This window comes from Dama dama, chromosome 8 (genome assembly GCF_033118175.1).
Source record: "Dama dama isolate Ldn47 chromosome 8, ASM3311817v1, whole genome shotgun sequence".
Classification (NCBI taxonomy): domain Eukaryota; kingdom Metazoa; phylum Chordata; class Mammalia; order Artiodactyla; family Cervidae; genus Dama; species Dama dama.
The window spans coordinates 28,874,246-28,898,549 of NC_083688.1; the positions used below are offsets into that span (position 1 = coordinate 28,874,246).

Genomic DNA, 24,304 nt, shown 5'->3' on the forward strand with positions numbered 1-24,304 from the left:
TTGCTTAAAAAACTGTTAGCAGCAAAGTGTTCTTTGATGTTTGTTCTCCTTCTCCAGGGGCAGTGAGATCAGATTTTGTTATGAAAGTGCAAAGCTTCTCAGATCCTTCCTTCTCCCTTTCTGCCTCTCTGCCCACCCTCTGCCTGTGTACTGCTTGACAGCCTTGGAGAATCAGGCAGGCGCTCTTTACAAGGATGAAAGCAGCCTGGGGTGGGGCCCTGGCTCCTGTCCAGGCCTGTGCCCCGTGGTGCTGTCTCTTCTGTGGGTCAGGAAGGTCACTCCCAGCTTGTTCCTCTTCATCAGGGCCTTCCTGCTTCTGACCCACACCTGCTCATGTGTGTGAGCTATGACACGAGTATTGGGAGACCCCCACAGAGATGCCTACTGAGCCTCCTTGTACTCGTGAGTGCAGAGGGACCCATTTGGGAAAGCAAGCAGAGACCCCACCCAGAGCCCCCTTCCATCCCCATTCCCACATCCTCTCAAAAACAGAACCACAGAGAGCCCCCTGTACACACCCATCACTCATGCATGGAACCCCACTGATCTCCCTGCCACTGCACACCCCCACAGAGTGAGGGGAGCTGTCTTTATAAAATATGACCAATCTGGTCACCAGTACTTATGTGAGGTACTTAAATGGGCCTGTTAAGTACCACTGACATGGGATTGACCCCAAGTACAGAGATGGGTTCCTTGTGTCACTTGTGAACCAACGCTGGGGCAGTTCCCTACGAGTTACCAGAAATGCCTTGAACCCTGACAGCATCATTCGGGTAAATGGCTAAAATTCCCAGGAGCCACTTCGATGAGGACAGCACCCACTTGGATGTTGTGGTTTGGGTCTGGTTGCTCTAAACCAGTGTTGTGATTTGATCGTCACTGTCTACTCCCTTCATCCCATCGGATCCTCCAAACTCTCACTCTTTGCCCATCTTTCTCTTCCTTCCTCCTTCCTCTCTGGGAAACAGGAAGAGCTTAAGCGTCAGAGTCAGACTGGCAATGTAATCTTGAGCAAGCCACAGCCTCAAAGCCTCCGATCTCTCTATCAAGGATCTACCTTGAAGGGCAGTTGTCGAAGCAAACAGGAAAACATCCATTAACTGCTAGCACACAGTAACAACTCGCCCACCCTGTTCTGTTGTGCTGTCTCATCCTTCCTGGCTCCCCAAGCCCCACGTCCCACTCCCCACTCTCCCGCCATCCTTCCCAAGTGAGGACTGCTACCGAGATGGTGTCGAGGCCCTGGGAGGAGATCCAAGTGGGGGAGGCAGGAGGGAGGTGAGTGGATCTACCTTGACCCTTGTCCAGCTCAGTCGTCTGCCTGGGAGTTGGCGATTCCCTTCCTGAGTGGTTCTCAGGCGCTGAGGCTCCTGCCCGACTCTCAGGGAACATGTTTCTGAACCTGGCCCTGTCCGCCGCCTTCCTGGGGGACTGTGTGGAGGCCTTGGAAAACTGGGGCCGTGCTGTGCTGGAAGGCAGGGAAGAAGTCCTGTGGGGTGCGCTGAGACTTGTTTCTGGGCTATACCCCGCACCTGGCCCAGGCAATGGCCTCTCCGCAGAGTCCTTCCTCCCTCTCCCCCAGACCTTCACACCACATCCCCTGAAAAGTCCAGGCCTCTCTCCTCCTTGTGTTCTGCTTAGAACCAGAAGTCTGAGAGTTCAAAGCTCATCTTGCTCTTATCTCCCATCTTACCCCTTTGGAAACTGAGGCTCAGGAAATGACTTGGCCAAGGTCTCGTGGTGAGTTAGCGGCCCCCTGGGTTTGGGACCCAGGACTCCCGAGTCAATCCTGAACTCTGTTTCCCCAGACTCCCTCTGCCCTCACTCTGGCTCAGCCAGTCTTGGCTGTGGCACCGTTGACATGGGCCCGTTCTGTGTGTTGGAGGATGTTTAGCAGCATCTCTACCCACTGGATGCAATAGGATTTCTTCTGGATGTGACAACTCAAGAATTTCCAGCCATTTTCACATGTTCCCTGGGGAGCACACCACCCCAGGGAGGACCACTGTCTAGGTGTCCCTTCAGCCTCTGTCTCTGAAACCTTACGTCTCCCACTAGGGAGGGCGTGAGGTATTCCTTCCTCGAAGATGCTCTTTTCTGCTTCCTGCTTCCATTCGAGGATCAGGCTGCTGGGAAACCAGAGCACTCAACCATTTTGCTACTTTAAAAAAAAAATTCTTTTTTTTTTTCCATTATCCTGGGTCTTCATTGCTGTGTGAGGGCTTTTCTCTAGTTGCAGTGAGCGGGGGCTACTCTCTAGTTGCAGCGCACGGGCTTCTCATTGCAGAGACTTCTCTTGTGGATCCCAGGCTCTAGGCATGCAGACTTCAGTAGTTGTTGCACACAGGCGCAGTAATTGTGGCTCATGGGCTCCAGAGTGCAGGCTCAGTGGTTGGGAAACACAGGCTTAGTTGTCCCAAGGCATGCGGGATCTTCCCAGACCAGGGATAGAACTGATGTCCCTTGGATTGCAAGCTGGATTCTTAACCACTGGGCCACCAGGGAAGCCCCATTTTATTCCTTAAGAGAAAGAGCAAAAAGCCAGATCTGGACAGTTGCCATCCCTCCTTCCTTGTGGTGCTTGGTGTTGAAGCTGTCTCTGGAGGTGGGAGACAGGGTGGCATTTTCGGGCATCCTGTTGGTAGTAACAGATGCCACGACGGTTCCAGAGTTTGTTGATTGAGCAACATCACATTCTCAGAGTGTGGGCCATTTTGTGAGACTCTTCTCTTTGCTGGACACTCGTTGCCATGAGTTTTGAGCAGAGAAAGGACAGGCCAAATGATATGTCCTGAAGCTTAAGCATTGGGAGTATTTCATCTGGGCTGAGTGAGCTCGGGTCACCGAGGTGCTATTCAGGGTGGGGCTGGGTAGGGAAGGAGGACTGAAAAGCGGATGTCGGAGTGGTGCTTGTTTATATGTGGTGCCTCATTGCGAGCACCGCTGTGTGCTTTTCTGCTGTGCTGAGCACTTTACATACATTGTATCGATCTTTACAATACTCTCTGAGATACTAATTTTATAAAGAAACTGAAACTCAAAAAATTAAGTAATTGGCCCAGGGCTGCACTAAGCTAGTTAAGTAATAGTGTCTGTATTTAAGTCAGTGTCTACATGATCCCTAAGCCTTTGTTCCTGGTCACTGTGTTCCTGGCAGATGCTGAAGTGAGACAAATCAGAAGGGCTGGGTTTAATTTTAGGTTGTATTACTAAAGGCATGTGTTCCAGAAGCTGGGAGGCGATAGTGGTGCCTCTCATAGGTCACATGGGTTGTCCCTTGCTTCAGAGTGATAAAAAACCTCTGGTAGCAAGTGCTCAGGTGGTGAGGAGAAGCAGAGGGAGGTAGGGCGGACTCAGGGGCTTTGAGGGCAGGAGTGGGGAGGATTGTCTGTCAAAGGAGAGACTCAGGAGGATGTGCACATCACATTCAGTGTCTGAAGCTCTCGTGTGCAAAGATTTGGCTTGTCTGAGCCACCCCATTGGGTACCACGAACTTAGTGGAAAAGTTAAGTAGCTAAAACCTGTTAGAGCCACCTCATGATGCAATGGGCTTTGGGGGGTAGATAGTAAGATCCTTATAACTGAAAACAGTTTAGTATAGCTAGGACTTTTTTTTTTTTTCCCAAACCTGTCTGCCTTGCATGCTCAACTGGAGAGTGTTTTACAATACCGATTCCCAGGCCCTACCCCTGACAATGGGCTTCCCTGGTGGCCCAGATGGTAAAGAATCTGCCTGCAGTGCCGGAGACCTGGGTTTGATCCTTGGGTTGGGAAGATCCCCTGGAGAAGGGAACGGCAACCCACTCCAGTATTCTTGCCTGGAGAATTCCACGGACAGAGGAGCCTGGTGGGCTACAGTCCATGGGGTCGCAAAGAGTTGGACACGACTGAGCGACTTTCACTTTCACCTTCACCCCTGACAATTCGGCTTCTGGTGCAGTTAGTCCCTGGATGGTACCAGGGAACCATAGGATCAGATTGCTACTCACAAGAGATTGTTGTATGATGATGTTTCCAAAGTATGGGCCAGACTGGTAATTATATATGAAATTATTTTAGGTGTATTTATTTTAATGCGTATTAGAGGAGGAAGTATATAGCTTTCACACCAAATCTGTGATATCATGGATATTGATGCCTCGAGCTACTTGAAGTTACATTTATTTTCAAAATTTTACAAAATCTTATAAAATGATACTATTGATGGGGCTCAGGTGTGCAGATAAAGGTGAAGCGTGTATGCAGATAAAATCTAGGTTAACACTGTTGTGGGGAAGGGGTGAGAGGGTGGACTGGTTGACTGTAATCCTTTCAAGAGCCTAGTTTGTCCGTTAGTTCTAGAAGGTTCTGTGGAGATAAGCAGGATAATTGCAGTAGTTTGTCCAAATTGTCATCTTACGACTGTGCTGAGGAGACTGGAAATCCTTCTGCCCCCAGTTTGGAGCCTGGGGCATGAAACCCCTCTTCTCTCGGCCTCATTCTTGATGGTTACTGTGAAGTCTTCATCCCTGGGCTGGGGGCCTCCTCATCTCCTCAGTGAAGACGCTGTTAGGATAGGGCTGGGACAGAGTACAGGGCAAAGGGCACCATTTTTGTTCTTCCACTTACTTTCCTTCTTTATGCTCAGCTCTTGCTACCAGTGGTTTTTATCACTCTGAAGCAAGAGACAACTCATGAGGGCTCTCTGACCTATGAGGCCTGTCACCTCCCGGTTTCTGGAAAACATGCCTTTAGTAATACAACCAGTGCAGCCAGTGATGCTGACAATGGGGAGGGGACTAGGGATGAGCCGTCTGCTCTGAAAAGGGAGAAGTAAGTGGCCTGCATCTATTTTGGCTCTCCCTCCTGGGCCTGCAGTGCCTGACCTGGCAGTAAAGGGTCTGGGCATCAGCATGGGGAGGCTGTAGAGGCACTTTAGAGTGGCAAACTCACCAGGGATCTGGCAAGGGGACACCAGGCCCTGCAGCCCCCACTGGCCTGGCTGCAAATCCCTGGCCTGTGGGCGTGGGTTTGGTACATTCAATTGATGTGCAGATAAGAGGTGGGCTTTGGCATCCTGCTGTCAGGGACTGCTGGTACTTTTAAGGGCACATCAGGACGGTGGTGGGGACTTTGGAGAGCACCTTTGGCTTCTGAGGGGGCTGTTTTGGATCTGGGTGCCTGGGTGTGAGGGGAGATGTCACTGATTATTCCAGAAAGTTGTCCTTTCTGCCATTCGTGGTGGTCACAGGTGGGAACAAACTGAATACGAATGACCAGTCACCTGGAGGCCTCTCAGGTGGCCTGGCAGATCAGTATCCTTGACCAGACATCCACTGGCCTTGTCAAAGTCAGGTTTCAACGATGGTCGTGGTTCCTGGGCCAGAAGCCAAAGCTTTGCACTGAGAACCTCACTTTGGGGCTCCTTTCCCCCTCCTAGCAGCCTGCCTGAGTGATACCCCAGTCCCTCCATTCAGGCCCCGTGGTCACCTCTGGGAAATCCAGGAGCTCATGGGTTTTTTTCCCCCTTTTGTAAGCCAAGGAAGTGTCCTGGCTCCTAGACTCTGCCCTGTGGAGGTGGGAGGACGGGTGGGATGGAGGGGGAGAGAGGAAAAAAAGACTTCCACCTTATTGTTCAGCAGCTGGAAAATTGTTGTCATCTGTTCTGCCTTTCATTTGCTGAGAATGGGAAAAAAATGTGGAAAAATTTGGGGAAATAAATCTCAATACCCTCATAGGAACTCTCACCCTAGTACTTCACATCCCAGCCGTTTTGCTACCACTTCTTCTTTGGGTCCTGGGGCCACAGTGGGTTTGGGACTGGGGCTGGGCCGGGGTGGTGCTGGGGCTATGCTGGGCTGTGCTGGGCCAGGAGTGGGCTGGGGCCGTTGCTGGACTAGGATGGAGCCAGGGCTGGAGCCGGGCTGGCCCGGCCACTTCTCACTCTGTGTGGAGGGCTTGGGAAGCCACTGTGATGTCATTCGAGAGCTGCATAGCTACAGGATGATAAGTGAAGCCCTGGGGACCCAGCTGGCTGAAATTACAGACAGAGTTTTATCCCACTGGCTTCCTACAAGCCAGAGTGAGGCAGAGCGAGCTGAGCGGAGAGGGGGAGAGAGTGAGTGAGAGCCGGAGGGAGGGGGTGTGTGTGTGTGTGTGTGTGTGTGTGTGTGTGTGTGTGTGTGTGTGTCTATGGGCAGGCAGGCGGCACTTGCTCCTCCCACCCCTGACAGTCCGAGGGAGCCTGAGTAGGACACAGACCGGCGGCGGTCGTGGGAGCTGCAGCCATGGAGGAATTATTTGAAACTTGAGGGACGAGGGGGCACTTCAGAGCACGTCTTTTCCCTTCCCTCGCTGCCTCTCTGTCCAGAGGGTAAGTGTCTGCTGGGCAGGTGTTTCTCCTGTGTGTGTCCTTGTGTGGCTCCTTGCTGGGCCTGGGGAGAGGGTGGTGGGCAGCTTCTGGGCCCCGGGGGCCGGGATCTGCGGTGGACCTGGACTCGGGAAGGGCGTGTGGCTCTGTGGGGGCTGCGGCCAGCAGTGTGCTGCCTTTGGGAGCAGATGGAGCCGACCTGGCCACCTCCCTCCTGGACTCGCTGCCCTGGGACACGGAGGAGCTGCCACCTCAGATCTGAGGGGTGGCTGCGTACGTAGGAGCGGGGGGCAGTGTGTCTGAGCCGGCCTCGCTCTTTGGGGTAATGGTTCACGGTGGAAGAGAATGGGGTGGGCAGAGGGCATGTGGTGGAGGCGTTGACTAACCCCTGAAACATTCCCGCTTACTCAGGACAGCACCCCCCACTCCCCAGTTCTGTGACCTGAACTTTGAGGCACCCTCCCCACCCCAGAGCTGACCATTCCCCCACTGGCCTCCTGTGGGCTGCCATTCATGGCTTTCTCCCAACTTTGCCAGGACTCTTGGCGGCTCGACAGTCCCCCTAGCCAGGGATCTGATCTGTGAGTGTCCAGGCGGGTGCCTTGGCCTGGCAGAGAGGGACCTGTGTTGTTGTGGGCTCGGGAGCTATTTTTACCGTCCAGAGTGTGCCTGTGATAGCCGCTGCCTGAACAGGCCGGGGGCGGGGAGTGGGAGTGCCAGGCTCTGCCCCTAGTGCCTGGCGTGGGAGCCAGAGGCCAGGCTGGAGTCAGGAGGCTGGCCCGGCAAGTTCACATTCACCTCGCAGGAGTGGGCGGGCCTGTGACAGGGGCAGGTCACTCACTTTCCAGGCCCGGGTCCCTCGGGTCTGAAATAAAGGCCACCAGGAAGTTTTCTGTCCCTACTCCCTCTCTCTGGAGGAATTCAAGTTAAGATGGTATCTGTGTAAAGAGTGTGGGTCCTTCCTGAGGAGGGCCTGGGGACACGTCTGTCATCACCGCTTGACCAAGCCCCGTGTCTTACATGGTGAGGTTCTTAGGCCACAGTCCCAGCTGTAGCGTACCCCCTGCCCCACCAGGCTCCTCCGGCCATCTTCACCTTGAAGTGCCATTAGAGGGAAGAGCATTCAACTTGGAGGCAGGCAGGCAGGCAGGCGTGTCTGTATGCCCTCTGCTCAGGGTGACCTTGGGGGTTTCCCAGAGCCTGTGGAACAAATGAGGGGTTGACTGTGGATTTATTGAGCCTTCGAGGCCCTTCAGCTCCCCAGATCTCCTGGCTTTTAAAATGCTCTCTTGGCTCAGCCGACTTGCTTGGTCCCTCTCAGACCTCCGTTCCACTGCCTCTGAGCGCTGGCTGAGAGCCGTGGGGCAGTAGCGCTGGTGGGAGGGGGGCTCTGGTTTCCATTTCTGCCTGAATGCTGGCTTTCTCCATCTTCTGAAATTCGGATGGGACTGCCTTTGGATGCGGGGCTTAGCGCCTTGCTCGTTCTTTCTTACCTCAGCAGCTCTGGCGGGTGGCGGCCAGTTGTGGCTCCTCCCTGGGTCCACAGAGGCAGGTTTGGGGTGACCTTGGTGAGGTCCCTTGTGCAGGGGCCAGAGCCACCTGTGAGAAGAGGGATAGAAGCCCTGGGAAGAAGCTTGTCCTCTGCTCTCCACTCCCGGAAAGTGCAGTAGGTTCCCTGTGAGGGCTGCTAGAGGAGAAGAAAGACAGGTGTCTGTTTGCCCGCCCGGACTCCTCCGTCCCTGCCGCCAGCGCTTGTCACTGTGGCACTGTGGGCTCTTCCCAGGGTGAACCTGCGTCCCTTGGGCTGCACCTGTCGCCTGCCCTCTTTGTCTCTCAGAGGCCGGGACTCCTCTCTGTGGTTCCCCTTCAGAGACTCGGGACTTCTCTTCAGCCCCAGTTCTGAAGCTCTTCAGATCCCCTGAGGAAGCCCATTCCCATGTAGGAAAGTTCCAGAACTCTCTGCAAGCTGTTTTGAACAAAGGGTGGCCTCAGGCCTTGGCTGGCTCTGAGGGGTTGTGTGTGTGTGTCCGGGTGGGGTGGGCGCAGCGGTCAGCCTGGGTGGAGGCCAGCGCTGTCCCAGAAGGGCCGCAGGAGGCCACACTTGAGCCACGGGGCTGAGGTTTCCCGCAGCCCTCTCCGCCGTCAGCCCTTCGTCACTCACACACCTGCCCTGGGGCGGCTATGGCTCGGCGTGTTGCTCTGGGCTGGGGGCTCCTTCTCTGGCTCCTCCCGCTGGAAGGTTTGCCTTTTCTGTGTGTCCTCCCGTTTCTCCTGGATGGAGCCTGGTGTTCCCCACAGAAGTCCAGATGACGGGGATGGACCCCCCCAGAAGCAGCACCCTAACTGTCATAGGCATATGTCTTAATTTAAGAACCGTGTGTGGACTCTGGGGTGCACATCACCCCCTGAAATGATGTGCAGAGTTTGTGTTTGTGTGTTTTGGGGGGTAATTCATCAGATACCCCCAGGGGTTCTTGTTTAAGAAAGTGAATGTCCCCTGGACGGGGCCGGAGTGTGACTGAGGAGTCCAGTGAGGAATGCTGTCGGGTGGGCTATGACTCAGCCAATTGCAGGGACCTCCATGGGTGCAGCCTATGCCACCAGTTCTGTAGAACACCCCTCTCATGATATTTTGGTGGCAATGTGTCTCTTCCCATTCAGGGAAGCTTGGGGTCCACCTTGAATCCCTAATTTTCCTCTTCTCTGGATAGCAGTGAAAGAAGAGCATCTCAGTGGCTTACAGGAGTATATCAAACTTTAATGTCATGCATTGGTTTCTCAGATGGTAAAGAATCTGCCTGCAATGCAGGAGACCCAGGTTCGATCCCTGGGTCAGAAAGATCCCTTGGAGGAGTGAATGGCTACCCACTCCAGCATTCTTGCCTGGAGAATTCCATGAGCAGCGGAGCCTGGCAGGCTGTAGGCCATGGGGTCGCAAACCGACAGACAGGACTGAGTGTCTGAGCATGAATGTCCTGCAAGAAGCACTGATGGAACATCTAATGTGTACCAGACCCTGCACTCTGTAAGGTCACCCTGTATAACCACGTGAGCAGTGCATTGAATTCTGTGCTGTCTTCACATACACCACATTATGAATTGTACTGTCTGGGAACTAGGTACTGGAGGATTGAGGGAAAGAGGTAAAGGCCTTCCTCAAGGAGTTTAGTGGGGAAGACAAGCATGGGCAAAATTAATGAATGTCTGGTGTGACCAGTGTTACAGTCATGGGAACAGGGCAGTGGGAACATTAAAAAGTTTATCTGGGTCTGGAGGACTGTAGGAAAGGGGGAAGGCTGAGGGAGGCTTCCCAGAGAGGTTCAAACTGAGCCTCCAGGAGGAAGAAGAGGTTTGCCAGGGAGGTTGATAGTTGTGGGAGCAGGGTAGGGAAGGGACTTTTAGGAGAGCGAACAGCATATTCGAGCTTATAAATAGTAAGAGTAGAATGGGGCGTGGTCAGAGTATTGAGGACAGTGAAGATGAGGCTTCAAAAGGCAGGCAGGGGCCAGATGATAAAAGGTCTGCATGTATGAGGAGGGAGGGGGATTGGGCCTTACTTTGTGGGCGATGAGAGGTATGAAATGGAGACAAGAGAGGTTAGTGTGCCCGGAGGTTTCACGCCCAGGTCAAGGTGCTCAGTTCCTGAATCTTGTCACTCGGCAAACCTACCAGTAAGCATCTGAATCTTCACCTGATGGGCTGGAGGCCAGGCTCCGCATGGTTTAAGTGGTTGAATTAGCTGAGTTAGCTATTAAGATGGAGGCCATCCTTCTGGGTGATGGGTGTGTTTGGTGCAGGGGTGAGGAGGGAGGGGCTGCTTCTCCTCTGCTTTTTCTACGGAATCACATCCCTCTGGCCTCCCTGGGACCCTTCTTCTGGCATTCATGTGCCGCTTCTCAACAGCCCCAGCCCCAGTCCCGGCCCACCCTCTCCCGTGGCTGGGGAAGAGGTTGCAGCAAAAGGGTTAACGTGCCCAGAACTTGCTCCCCTGGCTACCTCCTGGCCAAGCCTCAGAGTTTGTCAGAGCCCACCTCCCTCCCTGACACACATGGTTTCTGATGCCTCATTCCCACGTTTAAGGTGCTGAGAGTCCTCTCGGCTTGCTGGGGCCCCCGCCTGCCTCTAAACTGCCTGCGTCTGGGGTGGGCACCGTGCCCCTTCCTGTTGGCAGCGCATTGATTTTCCTCCACGTTGGTTGGTCATCACTGCTCTGGGTAATGTCTTTTAATGAATTGTTCTTCTGCTGGATGTGGACCCAAAGGACTTCTTATCATGAAGGGCCCCATCCTGAAGACCTTAATAAATCACTCATGGTGCACAGCAGGCCTGTTGTGGGACATGGAGGGGATCTCTCTTCGCTGAATCACTTTCCTGCAGTCCACTAGGCTGGCATCCTTTCTCTTTCCTGGTTGGCCTGTCTGCCCCGACATCTAAACAAATGACCTCTCCCCACTTAACATTAGTGAGAGAAGCAAAGGTCCTTAACCTCAGGGCTCCAAACGCTAACCACCTGGGTCAAGGTTACTCAAGAGGTGACCCAGAGCCCCTGGAAGCTAGTTTAACTGCTGATTCTTGGTCCTGCCCTAGATCTATGAGTGAAAATCTTTGGAGATAAGGCCCTGGAATCTATGTGTTTTTTTTTTTTTTTTAAACAATTCTCAGAGGACATTCTTATGAACATCAGAATCAGACAACTGTCCAAACTCTTTTATCACCTTAGCATCCTATGTTGATTTCTTTTGTTCCTTTTGAAGCACAACGGATGGACGCGTCTTTCCTTTCCAGGGGACTGGCCTGTTCTGTGCTTCCAGCCCCGCTCGAGCTCCCGCTGTTCACTGGAGGGAGCCTGGGGAGTAGGGAGTAGTCCATGTCCAAGTCAGCTTGGGATTTTCCTCAGATCTTTCCAGAAGCATGACACGCACATCTGAATTACGGCCTCCGTGAAACAGGGGCCCCTTGGTGCAACCGAGCTCAGTGTTGAGGGTGGAGCCCAGGGCTTGGAGCAGCTGCTGGGAAGAGCGAGGTGTGGTCAGACAAAACAAGCAGGGCCTGGAAGAGACTGTGGACTTCACTTCCCTAGAGAAGTGGGCAGGAAGTCCAGTCTGGTCCGGGCTGGGGACCTGGGCGATCTCCCTACTCTGGGCTGCCCATACCCATACCTTGTGTTTCCCCCTTCTGCCCCATTGTCACCCATCTCAACACCCATGGGCCCATCCGGACAGGTCCCTCCCTTATCCCCTGTCCCCTCCCACTGGGGGTCCAACTCCCTCTCCTCTGAGATGGTTTTACCTGAATCGGTCACACCCATGACAGCTGCTGGGACTTGAAGATGCATCTGGTGGCTCCCTAGCTTGAGAGCCTTGAAGCTATCTTCCCTCACCACTCCAGTTCCCTCTCCTCCTCCCCCACTATTTCACTCCCCCTCTTTGCTCTGGCTGTGTCTCTCTTTTGCCCTTCCTGCCTTAATAGATTGAAACCGACATGTTCCGGCTCCTTGTGGTCCTGGTAAATAGCTCTTAATGTGGCCGTGGTCGATGGGGAGAAGGGGGTGGTGAGCGTGTTGTGTGGCATGGGGGACGCGGGCACTTTCCTTCGTCTCCAATGGGAGCAGCAGGTGTTTGTGCCTCATGGGTCATGCTGGTGGGGCGCTAGGGTTTCAGTCGAACCCTCCCAGGGGCTGACAGACCTGGGACAGGCCTGGTGTCCTCTCTTAATTTGAAAAGGAAGACGACCCATTGAAAATGTAGAACCGCCTGGCGCGTGCTGCCAGCCCTGGGCGTCAGGAGCAGCCGGCCCCTTCTTTGAGGACAGAAATAGACATTTCCATTTGTGCTTAGCAAATAGGATTCAATTAAACAGTTTCTACTTCTTTGATTTTCTTGCTGAGCCCCAGTGGCCTGGCAGTTATTATCCTGTTGTTGTTCCTGCAAACAGTAGCCCACGTTGGGGTAAATGACATGACAGAAGAAGTTTAATATTGGCATTTTCAAAGTCGATGGAGAGTGGGGTTGGCCCAGATGAGCCAAGATATCGGGTATTGGTGATCAGTGTGAATTCTCCCTTTCTGTCTTGGGAGATGCTTTCTTATCTCTCTTGCCAAAAACTCTTCTTTGGTGGACCCTAGGGAGATCCTGGAGTGGGTGTGCTTTCTCCTAGGAGGAAGGGGCACTCAGGCCTGCACTGGTTTGCACCCAGGGGGTCTTGTTGCCTTCTGAGTGTAAATGGGAGGCCATGGGGCACCTCACCTTTCACTCCTCTCTCCACTTCCTGGACTGGGTACGCATGGACCTGGGAGATTAGGGGTTTTGGGGAATGGAAGAGATCCCTAGTCCAGGAGGAATACTCTGTCATCTCACAATGTGGGCTGCAGAGTGGGGCCAGGGCCCAGGAAGGGGCCAGCAGCTTTCCTTTCCAGGTGAGAAGGAAGCACAGCTCTTCAGATTCCCAGTAAGTGATGTGAGGGGCCCATCCTTGTGGGAACCTTCCCTTCCCCCGCCCCTGCCCCTTCCCCACCAAGATCTGAGTGGATGAGAACCTTCTGTCTGTAATACTTTTCTCCTCTGGGAACAGCCAGCGGAGCCTCTGTTTTGTGAGTGTAGCATGGAGTCCGGTTCTTTGGAAGGACAGGGCATGAGGGGCAGCCTCTCAACTGCATTTTGGCCCCGTTAGGGATGATCCAGGGCTTACCAGGTGGCGCAGTGGTAAAGAACCTGCCTGCCAATGTAGGAGACACGAGTTCATTCCCTGGGTCAGGAAGACCCTCTGGAGGAGGAACTGGCCACCTGCTCTAGTGTTTTTGCCTGGAGAATCTCATGGACAGAGGAGCCTGGCAGGCTGCAGTCCATGAGATTGCGAAGAGTCGGACACAACTGAGCGACTAAACAACAACAACAGCAGGGATGATGCCAGGCGAGTCGGGAGAGGCAACACGTGCACGGCTGCGTCTCAGTAGCGCTAGGGGCAGGCTGTTGGAGAATTAGACCTTTCTCAGCTGAAACCCCAATTTAGTTCAGACCAGCGCCATCCCCATGAGCCTTCGGCTGTGGCAGCACTCTGGCCCAGTGTCACTTGGGGCCTGCTGCTTACTGAGGTCCCAAAGCCCCGGGGAGAACTGAGGACAGAGAGATGCTTCTGGAGAGTTACGTGAACGGGCAGCGCCTCCAGCCCCCAGGGGGTGTGTGTGCACGATGGGCCTCATCGAGCATCTCAGCGCTAGGGCTCGGGTGACGTCATTTGGCTGGCCTGTGGTTTGTGTGTGTGTATGTTGATCAGGATGTTCCTGTTTTGCGGTTGTCTGATCACTTGTTTTTGGCCGTGGGCTTCTGTATGAGTGTTTATTTTTAGAGGTTGCCACTTCTGGCCTGAGGGCTAGTCCTTGGGCATGGTAGGAGCTTGTATTTTCTGAAATGTTTGTGGCTTTAAGTTTAAGTACTTATTTTGGGGGTATTGCTGCTTTTTTGTGTGTTTTTTCCTAAGGGTGTGTTTGTGTGTGTGAGATAAAACAGTGTAAAATAATAAAAAAGTTGTGTGGTCTTCAAAGTTCTGGTTTAATTTACTTTTATTTTAAATTTTAAATTAGTTCTGACTTAAAATCCCAGCTTTACCGGGTACTGCGTGCATGCATGCAGTTGTTCAGTTGCGTATGACTCTTTGTGACCCCATGGACTGTAGCCGCCAGGCTCCTCTGTCCATGGGGATTCTCCAGGCAAGAATGCTGGAGTGGGTTGCCGTGCCCTCCTCCAGGGGATCTTCCTGACCCAGGGATCGAACCCGCATCTCTTACATCTCCTGCACGGGCAGGTGGGCTCTTTACCAGTAGCACCACCTGGGAAGCCCTACCAGGCACTATATGTCTGCAAACACATGGTTCTACCTTTCAGAGTCTCAGTTTCTCCATCTTTAAAATAGGCATAACAGCCCCCACTCACAGGATTAGAAATAATGTATGTGTAAATGTAGCAAGGTGTTCCCTGCATGTTAGCTGTCAACATTAGTATTTGTGTGTTTGTATCCACACTTGCTCTTTCTGACTGGGGGTGCCTGTCGGGTGTACTCCACGAGAGCCTGTGTCTGGGTGTTTGATTTGGGTGATTTCTGGTGGGAGAGTGTGTCTCTGGACGTCTTTGTGTCTGGTTTTCTGTGTGTGACTGTTGGTGTCTGGGCTGGAGTCTCTCCCGTGTTTGGGAGGGGGCTTTCTTTTCTTGCCAGTTGGGGGCCTGCTTGGAGTGGGGGAAGGGGAGGGGTGTGTGTGTGTGTAGGCTGGAAGCTGGGCTGCTGACTGTACAGGGTGTGAAATCAGAGTTCCTCTGGGCGGGGAAGTTCTTCACTCCTGAGTCAGCCCTTTGGCCTCCCGCCACCCAGCGCTCACTTTTTCCTTTCAGAGAAAGTATTGCTCACGGGGCCCCCCAGAGTATCTGCAGATGAAATGACACAGGGTCACCCCTCCCTGATGAAGACCTCTGCCTTTGTGTTCTCCATCCCTAAGATGTTCCCTCTACTCCTGGCCCCTGAAGCTCCTTTCCAGAACCCCCATGGACCCTGGCATCCAGAGGGAAACTGTTCTCTCTAACACCCGTCCTGCTGGCTTTACTGAGCTCCAGCCTGGCCCAGCCCCTCTGGGTCTTTGGGAACTGAGTGTAATGCCAGAACCAGGCTTTGAACTGGGGCGTCTTGCCCCCAGGTCTCCTGACTAATCTGGGGCTCCGCTGCCTGGTCTGACCATGGGTGCTGGCGAGGCTCTGCTTAGAAGCCCTGGGAAGAGGTCCTTTTGTCCTTCCTGCCACTTCGGCCTTATCTCTGAGGGTTGAGAGGATTCCCTTTGGAGATGCTGAAGGTGGTACACAGTGGGGGAATACCCCTATGAGTCTGCCAGCTGGGCAGTGCCTGCCCAGGCTGGCCACACAGCCCCCATGTGACCCTCCTACTCTGCACAGGAGGGTTTAGCTGGCTACCGGTGCGGGGAGGGACCCCAGTGGGAGGGACCCCGGGAGGGACCCCGCCCAGCCTGGCCACAGTCAGCGACCGCCTCCCACTGTGGCCATGACCCCAGTTGTATGTTCTGCTCTCCATGGATTCCCCTTGGGGATCCAGGGAAGGGAAGCTCTCAGTTGCTTTCCTGGGGAGAATGGAGGATGTCCCACCTCCCACTGACGTCTGCTCTCCGTCTCTCCTCTGGTCCCTCTCTTGTAGAGGTTGTGGGCCATACCCAGGGACCCCTGGACGGAAGCCTGTATGCCAAGGTGAAGAAGAAAGACTCCTTGCACGGCAGCACCGGGGCTGTCAACGCCACGCGGCCCGTGCTGTCTGCCACCCCCAATCACGTGGAGCACACCCTCTCCGTGAGCAGCGACTCGGGCAACTCCACAGCCTCCACCAAGACAGACAAGACCGATGAGCCTGCCCCCGGCCCCGCCAGTGCCCCTGCTGCCCTGAGTCCCGAGGAGAAGCGCGAGCTGGACCGCCTGCTCAGTGGCTTCGGCTTGGAGCGGGAGAAGCAAGGCGCCATGTACCACCCTCAGCATCTCCGGTCCCGCCCAGTGGGAGGCCCTGCCGCGCCTTCCTCTGGCCGCCACATCGTCCCGGCCCAGGTTCACGTCAATGGCGGGGCCTTAGCGTCCGAGCGGGAGACGGACATTCTGGACGATGAGCTGCCCAACCAGGATGGGCACAGTGTGGGCAGCATGGGCACCCTGTCCTCCCTGGATGGGGTCACCAACACCAGTGAGGGTGGCTACCCGGAGGCCCTCTCCCCACTGACCAACGGTCTGGACAAGCCCTACCCCATGGAACCTATGGTCAACGGTGGGGGCTACCCCTATGAGTCTGCCAGCCGGGTGGTGCCTGCCCAGGCTGGCCACACAGCCCCCATGAGACCCTCCTACTCAGCACAGGAGGGTTTAGCTGGCTACCAGCGGGAGGGACCCCACCCAGCCTGGCCACAGTCGGCGACCACCTCCCACTATGGCCATGACCCCAACGGTATGTTCCGCTCTCAGTCCTTTCCTGAAACGGAGCCCCAGCTGCCCCCAGCTCCAGCCCGTGGTGGGAGCAGCCGGGAGGCTGTGCAGAGGGGCCTGAATTCCTGGCAGCAGCAGCAGCAGCAGCAGCAGCCTCGCCCACCTCCTCGCCAACAGGAAAGAGCCCACTTGGAGAGCCTCGGGCTCAGCAGGCCCAGCCCCCAGCCACTGGCAGAGCCCCCCGTGTCTGGCCTCCCCGAGTTCCCGCGCGCGGCCTCCCGGCAGGAGATCGAGCAATCCATCGAGGCCCTCAACATGCTGATGCTCGATCTGGAGCCAGCCACGGCGGGCGCCCCCCTACACAAGTCCCAGAGTGTGCCTGGGGCCTGGCCGGGGGCTTCTCCACTCTCCTCCCAGCCCTTCTCTGGCTCCTCCTGCCAGTCCCACCCACTGACCCAGTCCAGATCTGGCTACATCCCCAGTGGGCATTCCTTGGGAACCCCTGAGCCAGCCCCCCGGGCCTCCCTGGAGTCCGTTCCCACTGGCAGGCCTTACTCACCTTATGATTATCAGCCGTGTCCGACTGGGCCCAACCAGAGTTACTGTCCAAAGAGCCCGGCCACCTCCTCCCCGTCTGCCTTCCTTCCAACTACCCAGAGCTCTCTGGGGCCTCAGCAGCCCCCAGCCTCTCTCCCTGGCCTCACCACTCAGCCTCAGCTCCCACCAAAGGAGGTGACTTCAGACCCATCCCGAACTCCAGAGGAGGAACCATTGAACTTGGAGGGGCTGGTGGCCCACCGGGTGGCAGGTAAGAGCCTCAGGGGCTGTGAGTGCTGGGTGTCCCCTCTTTATTCCCGCCACACCTTCCCTCTTTGGCCTTGGTTGGCTTTGCCGGGGGGAGGCACAGCCATCGTGCAGGCACAGCTCTCATGCATCAGTGAGTGCTACTTTGGCCTGGGGAAGAGGCTTTTAGGAACCTACGTGCCACCCATCCCTTCCTGCATTCTGTGCCTGTTAGACTCCAAGCCAGGCCTTGTGGTTCAAAGATCAGTGTCTCACGAGTTTTCAATCTAGTGAGGAAAGAGGTACACAGACAGATTATTCTAACAGAGTGCAGTGTGTGCTACAACAGAGATGGGGACCAAAGCCCCAGAGCCTGGGTAAGTAAGGCTTACCACCTAGGTCAATCAGGGAAAGCTTCTCGGAGGTGGTGACTCTGGGATTGGAGTACAGATTTTTCTCAGCAGAGATGAGATGCTCACTGTAGCTACCTGTAGTGGAGAAGGTGGAAGGGAGGCCTCTGTGGCCTCCAGTTCCCTTTTGGGCCCTCCCAGAGGCATAACTATGTCTGAGAGGGTGCCCCAAAGTCCTTGGACTCTGTCTGAGTGTTTAACCCTAGTGGGTCCTCTCAGGATATTTATGTCTCCAGGGAGGCCAAGATCCCCCTTCTTGTTCAGCTGTCCTTCTAGTCCTTGCTTTAGGACCAGTGTGGGAAACAGGCACTGAGAAACAGAGCTGTCTTTCCTACCAGAGAATGGACTTATCTTTCTGGAGAGAGGAGAGAGAGTGGGGCAACCAGACAGGTTTACTGGGGACATAAAGAGGCAAGAAATGGCAGAGTGTCCAGGCCATGTTGCAAGGAACAGGAAGGACTCCCTACCTTCACTTTGGCCTAAGCCTATAACCATTCCATGGGGATAGCTAAACTGGCTGGGAAATCCTATGAGCTGGCTTTGTTGTAGAGGTGAAGCCCAGGCAGGGGTGGACCAGAGCCTGGAGTGAGGGGGACCTTGTGCCAAGCCCCTCAGATGACAGGGTGGTGGGAGGTCAGAAGAGGAGTCTGGGCAGCTGAGTCTGCCTTCTGTTCCTTTTCCTAAATTTAGGGGAAGCTGAGTCAGCATGCCAGCTGCAAGGAGGGAGACGCCCTTCTTGGGGATGGGCAGTGGGTTTAAGAAGGGAGCTGGGGCCAGGCCAGTTGACTTTTGGGCTGAATCCAGGATATGGGGGGCAGGGATGCCCTGCTTCTGTACTTCAGAGCAGAACACAGCCCCCAGTTCAACTATGGGTAACTTGAAATTGGCCATAATGGCAGTATGCACACTATAAAAATTGGCAATCAAGGGCTTCACCTTCTCTGGACATCTGGTCTAGCAACACATCATCAGCTTTATCCAAGGGCCAAAGGATAAGATGAGTAGCTCTATAACCTGAGGGGCAAAATGCTCCATGAGGTGGTCCCCAAGGGACCGCCATCTTCTATTTTTGTCCACATCTGGGCCAGTAAGATAAGGAATACTTGGTTTGTCAGTAGAAACCATTTTCTTCCTGGTTTTGTTGAAGGGAAAGGAATGGGCTGTCTCAATATTTTACAGAGTTGGGGTGGTGGCCTGAGGAATAGTGACACACTAGTCTAGTGATTCTAATGATGGGCAGTATCCAAAGAAATTTACCCTGACTCTGTGACTGGACTGTTCTCAGGTGTCTCTAGAGGTAGAGATTTCAATGCATTTTGGAAATCAGATGTGGATCTTATCCTTAAAGAGTCTAGAGTTTAGTAAGGGGGAAAAAAGAACTAGAACTTTAAAATGAAGTTATTTATAATATGAGAAGAGAAGTATGAAGTATCTAAAGAGGGTAGGATGAATTTCCTTCCCCTCCCAGAACCCTTCCGTGTAGCTCAAGAGGAAGCCATACTTTAATGGCCCCACAAAGATGTCCATCTTACAGTGGCTCTCCGCTAAGCCTTTTCTCTCCTACAAGTTTCAGACGTCTTGCCTGTCAACCTCCATATCCTGTAGCTGCTCAGGTTTTGGCTGCCAAGAAGTCATAGGGATGGAGGGATATTATTGGTACAGTATCTGTGTCCCCCAACCCTGCTGTCATCTCCTCCACCAGCTCTAAGTGACTCCATCAGGAAAAGGGCTAAGATGTATAGAAGGGACAGTTATATTTGGTCCCTAGGGCTTCAAAATGTCTCTTTGGTCCATGCCCTGTCATCACCAGTATTTCTTAGGTCAGCAGATCTTGCTTGCACAACTTCTTCAGTAGCCCTTCAGGATATCTGCAGTGCTTGTGTAGATAAAGATGCACCAGCAGGATTAATTTGTAAAACAGTCTAGGAGCCAAGGGATAGACTTTCAGCACTACTTCTTTCTTCTTATTCTGTATTCTTCTGCAAGGAGCTGGAGTATAAGCTTCCACATGAGTAACCTAGGAAGCTCAGATCTGAGGAGAACCTCTATATGGTCGTGAATATGATCTAGTTTCTTCTGGCTTTTCACCCTCAGGTCTGCCTTTTCCTCCTTGGCTGTCCTCTGTACTTCAATTCTGTGTCCTTGGTTCATGCCATTTTGATCCAATGACTACTTAAGTCTTATTTCAACTTAGCTCTCAGAGAATTTTAGAGTAGTTTTCTTAACTTGATAAAGAGTAGATACCAGAAACCTGTAGCACATATCACACTTTCTTGTGTAACATTAGAAGCAGTCCCATTACACCAGGGATAAAATAAAGATGATTGTTATCACCGCAATCATTTAACATTGTATTGGATATCCTAGCCAGTGCAATAAGACACGAAAAAGAAATAAGAGTCAGAGTTGTTGAGTCCAATCAGGTTTTCATATGATCCTGATTCTGGGCCTGGACTGATCTCAGGTGTCTTTAAAGGTAGAGATTTCAATGCATGTTGCAAATCAAATGTGGATCTTATCCTTAAGGAGTCTAGAGTTTAGTAAGGGGAAAAAGAACTAGAACTTTAAAATGAAGTTATTTGTAATAAGAGAAATATGAAGAAAAGTTCTGTGGGAATGAAGGAAAAAGAAGGATTACTATCAGCTAGAGAGACTGGGGAGGGTCTGTGTTGCGTATATATTTTAAACAGAGCCTTGGAAGATAGGATTTTGAAATGGGTGAGATTATTGGAAAAGGAAGGCTCATAATGAAGCTAGGAAAGCATAGGATGTGTTTGAAGAATGGAGTGGATTGAGAGCCAGATAGGCTGTGTAATAGAGAGTCAAGAAAGGCTTGGAGCTTGGGGCTTGCATCTGGTTGGTTTTAAATGCCAGACAGAGAAGCTTGACTCTTAGCTAGTGGAAGTGAAGGCAGCCATTACTGTGTTTTAGGAAAGGATGCCATGATCAGAGCTGTAGTTTAGGAAGATGTATCTGGTGGGTCTGGGGAGGAAGGATACAAAAGGGGAGAGACTTTGAGCTGGGAGATGCTAGGAGCTTATTGGCTGACCTAGGTGATGGGGACTGAATTAGGGTGCTGACCTTGGAAATGAAAAAGAAGAGATGGGGGCAGGGATGCTGTGGTGGGATGAAAACCAACGCATTTACAAGTTGATTGGATGTAGTAAGTGAAGAGGAGGGGGATATCAAAGATAATTCTGAGGCGCCATCAATAGAAACAGAATGATCGTTCTGTTAACAAGCCAGAAGTTAAGAGGAGGAGCAGTTTGGTATAAGATGAAGATCTCAGTGTTGGTTATGTTGAATTTGTGTAACAGTGGAGACTCCAGATAGAGATGTATGGAAGGCAGTCGGATATCTGGAATTGGACCTGGAAGAGCAGAAGGAGCTATGATTTGGGAGTCATCCTCACAAAGATGAGGGTTAAAGCTTTGGGCGTGGATGAAATCTCTATATATCAGAAGGCATGGAGAGAAAAGAACTTAGAATGAAATGGCCGTGTGGGAATGGAAGCCATGCAGGGCCTTGAGAACGAATGTTCAGGGCAGCGAGAAGACCCCGAGACAGTGGGTCATCATAGAAGTCAGAATAGTAAAGGGTTCCCAGGAGGTTAGCAATGTCACTGTGGCACGATCATGAAAAGGAAGACTCAGGAAAATTCACTGGGCTTGCCAATTAGGTGGCCTCGGGGGTTTTCAAAGGCATATTTTCAGTAGAGTGGTGGTGACAAATGCCAGACTGAGGGATTGAGGAGTGAGAGATGAGAGAGTGCAGATAGTGCATCATGTATCCTTTTGAAAGGTTTTGTGATAAAAGGGAAGAGGGTGGCAGCTAAAGAGGGTAGCAAGATACTGAGAACTTCTTTGTGTGAATATAGGAGCCAGGAGAGTTTTTAGAGATGGAAGAGTGGGAGGTTGAGTATGGAGGGAAGAGTGAGAAGAGAAAGATACAAGAGAGTGAGAAAGAAACTGATAGAACAGGTCTCTTTGGAGGTAAAGAGGGGGTAGGCTTAGGAGTAGATACCTGGGTAGATAATTTAGGCTCAACCAGGAGGTAAGGTAGGGGTTTCCCAGGTGGCACAATTGGTAAAGAATCCACCTGCCAATGCAGGAGATGTAAGAAATGCGGGTTTGATCTCTGGGTCAGGAAGATCGTCTGGAGTAGGAAATGGCAACCCACTCCAGTATTCTTGCCTAGAGAATTCTGTGGACAGAATTCTCTGAGGAGCCTGGCAGGCTACAGCCCATGGGATTGAAAAGAGTCAGATACAATTGAGCATACATCTGAGCTGAGGAGGTAAGGTACCTCTTCATGAAATAAGAATAGAGAATGGATACAGATATAGTGAAATATTGGTGTCAACTTTTGAGAGCTTGAATTAAGAACTCAGTTTTTATATTTCATTATGGAAAAAGGAGACGAGATCAAGGCCCATTCTGTCATTCGTTCAACATGTGCTCCTTGTCTATGCTACATGTTAGCCTAGGCTCTGGAGAAATGGTGGTAAACAAAAAAGATAAAGATTTTTTTTTTTTAAAGAGATGGAAATGGACAATAAACCAATAAGCAAATACACGTGTAATTTGTCAGATCGGTGATAAGTGCCATAGCAGTGAAATGCCAGTGAAATGCCAGTGAAGTGCAGTGAAATGCCAGTGAAGGGTAAAGGGTGGTGGTGGGGTAGTTGGATGGTCAGGGAAAAAACTTTGTTGGGTAGGGAGGGAATGTGCCAGAGAAAATAGCAAGTGCAAAGCTTCCTGAGAGAAGGAAAAGTCAAGGTTTCTGGCTCGAGCAACTAAAGGATGGAGTTGCTCTTCTTTCAGATGGAGAAGAATGTGGGAAGAGCAGTCTTCGAGGTGATATCAGAAGTGTGATTTTGGCCATGTTACATTTGAGAAGTGTTTAAGATGGTTCAGAGTTTAGTGGGGGAGAGATTGGAGCTTGGGAATGTGGAAGATATCAGTCTATGATGTCATGTGAAGTAAGAAACTGCATGATCTTACCAAGGAGGTGAGCACAGACAGAGAGTAGGTCCTGGGATTGAGTTTTGGAGCCTTGAGACATGAGGAGGAACCAGTTAAAAAAAAAAAAGAAAAAACTGATATGGAGCAGCTTTTGAAGTAGAGAAAACTCAAAAGGTATGGCTCTCTGGAAGCCAGAAAGAAGTGATACTGGCCACTGTGCAGCCCCTGGGGTGTGAGATGGATTGGAGTCAGCTGGGTTGAAGAAAAAGACATCACAGTTCCTTACAGCGCATCCAGGCAGGCTCCTCTTAAGGACTTTTCAGTGGTGCCCAGCAGTTTGGGCTGGGAGATGCTAGGAGCTTATTGGCTGACCTAGGTGATGGGGACTGAATTAGGGTGCTGACCTTGGAGTTGAAGTGGCTCCTAAGCGGCTCCTGTGGAAGAAGATTACTAAGGAGGGTGTGATGGAAGAATAAAGGGCCGAGGAATGCCCTGATGCTTGGGGAGATGACCCTTGGACTGAGACTGGTGGGGTCACTGCTGAATCCAGGGGGCGGGAGATGACCATGAGAGGAGAGAGGTCCTGGAATGGGGACATGCTGACCATGAGGGTGGATGAGATGTGGAGCCAAAGGATTGAAATCTCCTGGTCCCAGGCTGGCACCCTCCTGCTCCACGCTGGGGTTAGGAAAGAGAGAGGTGAGTGGTGTCCTACTGGACCGCAGAACGTCCACCTGTCCTTTGGAGAAGTGAGACCCAGGATCCACCCTCTCTTCTTCTTCTGACACCCTGCCCACCTCCCTCAAGTATGTGGCCAGGTTCTAGACTCAGAACACCAACTAATATTGATTTTTTTCTTTGTTTTTGTTTTGTTTTCGTCTTGTGAAATGCCTGGTCCCTGGCGTTCTTCGTGTGTCCCGTGTCCATCTGTCCCCTGTGCCTGGGCGTGTTTCCTTCCTTGCCTGGTGTCCTCCTCTTCCCGCTCCCTCGCTCCCCCCCCAACCCACGCTGCTTGCCTCCCCCCTGCCGGCTCCCTGGGATGGGGGTGGGCAGCGTACAATGCCAGGCTGCAGGGCACTGGGCAGAGAGTCAGCTCCTGGCACCCTCCTCTCCACCGGCTCCGATCTTCCTCTCTCTCTGGTTGGTTCCTCTCCCCCTCCCCTCCTTTCATGACTCACCCTAGCTCCCCTTTTCTCTCTCCTCCCTTCCAAACTTTGCCCACTTTCTTCCACCTCCTCATTTCCCATCTCCTCCTTGTGTTCCCTCCTTTCCTTCTTCTGTTCTCTCCTTTCCATCTCTTTCTTCTCTTTGCCCCCGTTTCTTTTCTGACTGCCTCTGTCCTTGCTCCCTTCTGCCTCCCTCCTCTCTGCATGAGCGAGTGCTCCCACTTTCTGCATGGACATGGCCTGATGCTTCCAGCCTTGGCCTTCCCTGCTGGGAACAGGGTCTGGGGTGACTGGACCAAGTTTTAGGCTCCTTGTGGGCATGCAGGTCTTTGCAACAAAGGCGCTTAGTGAGGGTTCGGGACAGCCCAGCTCTCCAGCTGCCTTGGCTCTTAGATCACCCTGGCTGTCCTGGTCAGAGCCTCTGCAGGAGCCAGGCCATGCTCAGCATGGACCAGCGGGCACAAGACGCAGAGTGGTACCCCGGCACCTGCTGCTCTGTCCATTATGGAGTACAGCACACAGTGGGGCAGGGCACCCCCCTCTGATTCATCCTGAATCTCTGATCCTAGGACCCATGGCCAAGAGTCAGAAGCCCTGGGTGTGGTCCTGGCTCTGCCTGTGACCACCTCTGTGACACTCCCGGGCAAGTCTCTGAATTGCTCAGAGCTCACTC

General features: G+C 52.8%; 1 protein-coding gene across 6 annotated transcripts in view; it reads left to right on the forward strand.

The window, feature by feature from the left end:
• TNS1 (tensin 1) overlaps positions 1-24,304 on the forward strand; it is a 207,976-nt gene that overhangs the window by 142,643 nt on the left and 41,029 nt on the right. For 4 of the 6 annotated variants that reach the window (XM_061148780.1, XM_061148781.1, XM_061148785.1 and 1 more), the window contains 2 exons: positions 15,542-17,116; positions 23,519-23,605. In XM_061148780.1, coding sequence (XP_061004763.1) covers positions 15,542-17,116; positions 23,519-23,605 — 1,662 coding nt within the window. The remainder of the gene's footprint in view (positions 1-15,541; positions 17,117-23,518; positions 23,606-24,304) is intronic. The other 2 variants (XM_061148782.1, XM_061148783.1) reach the window with 1 other exon arrangement.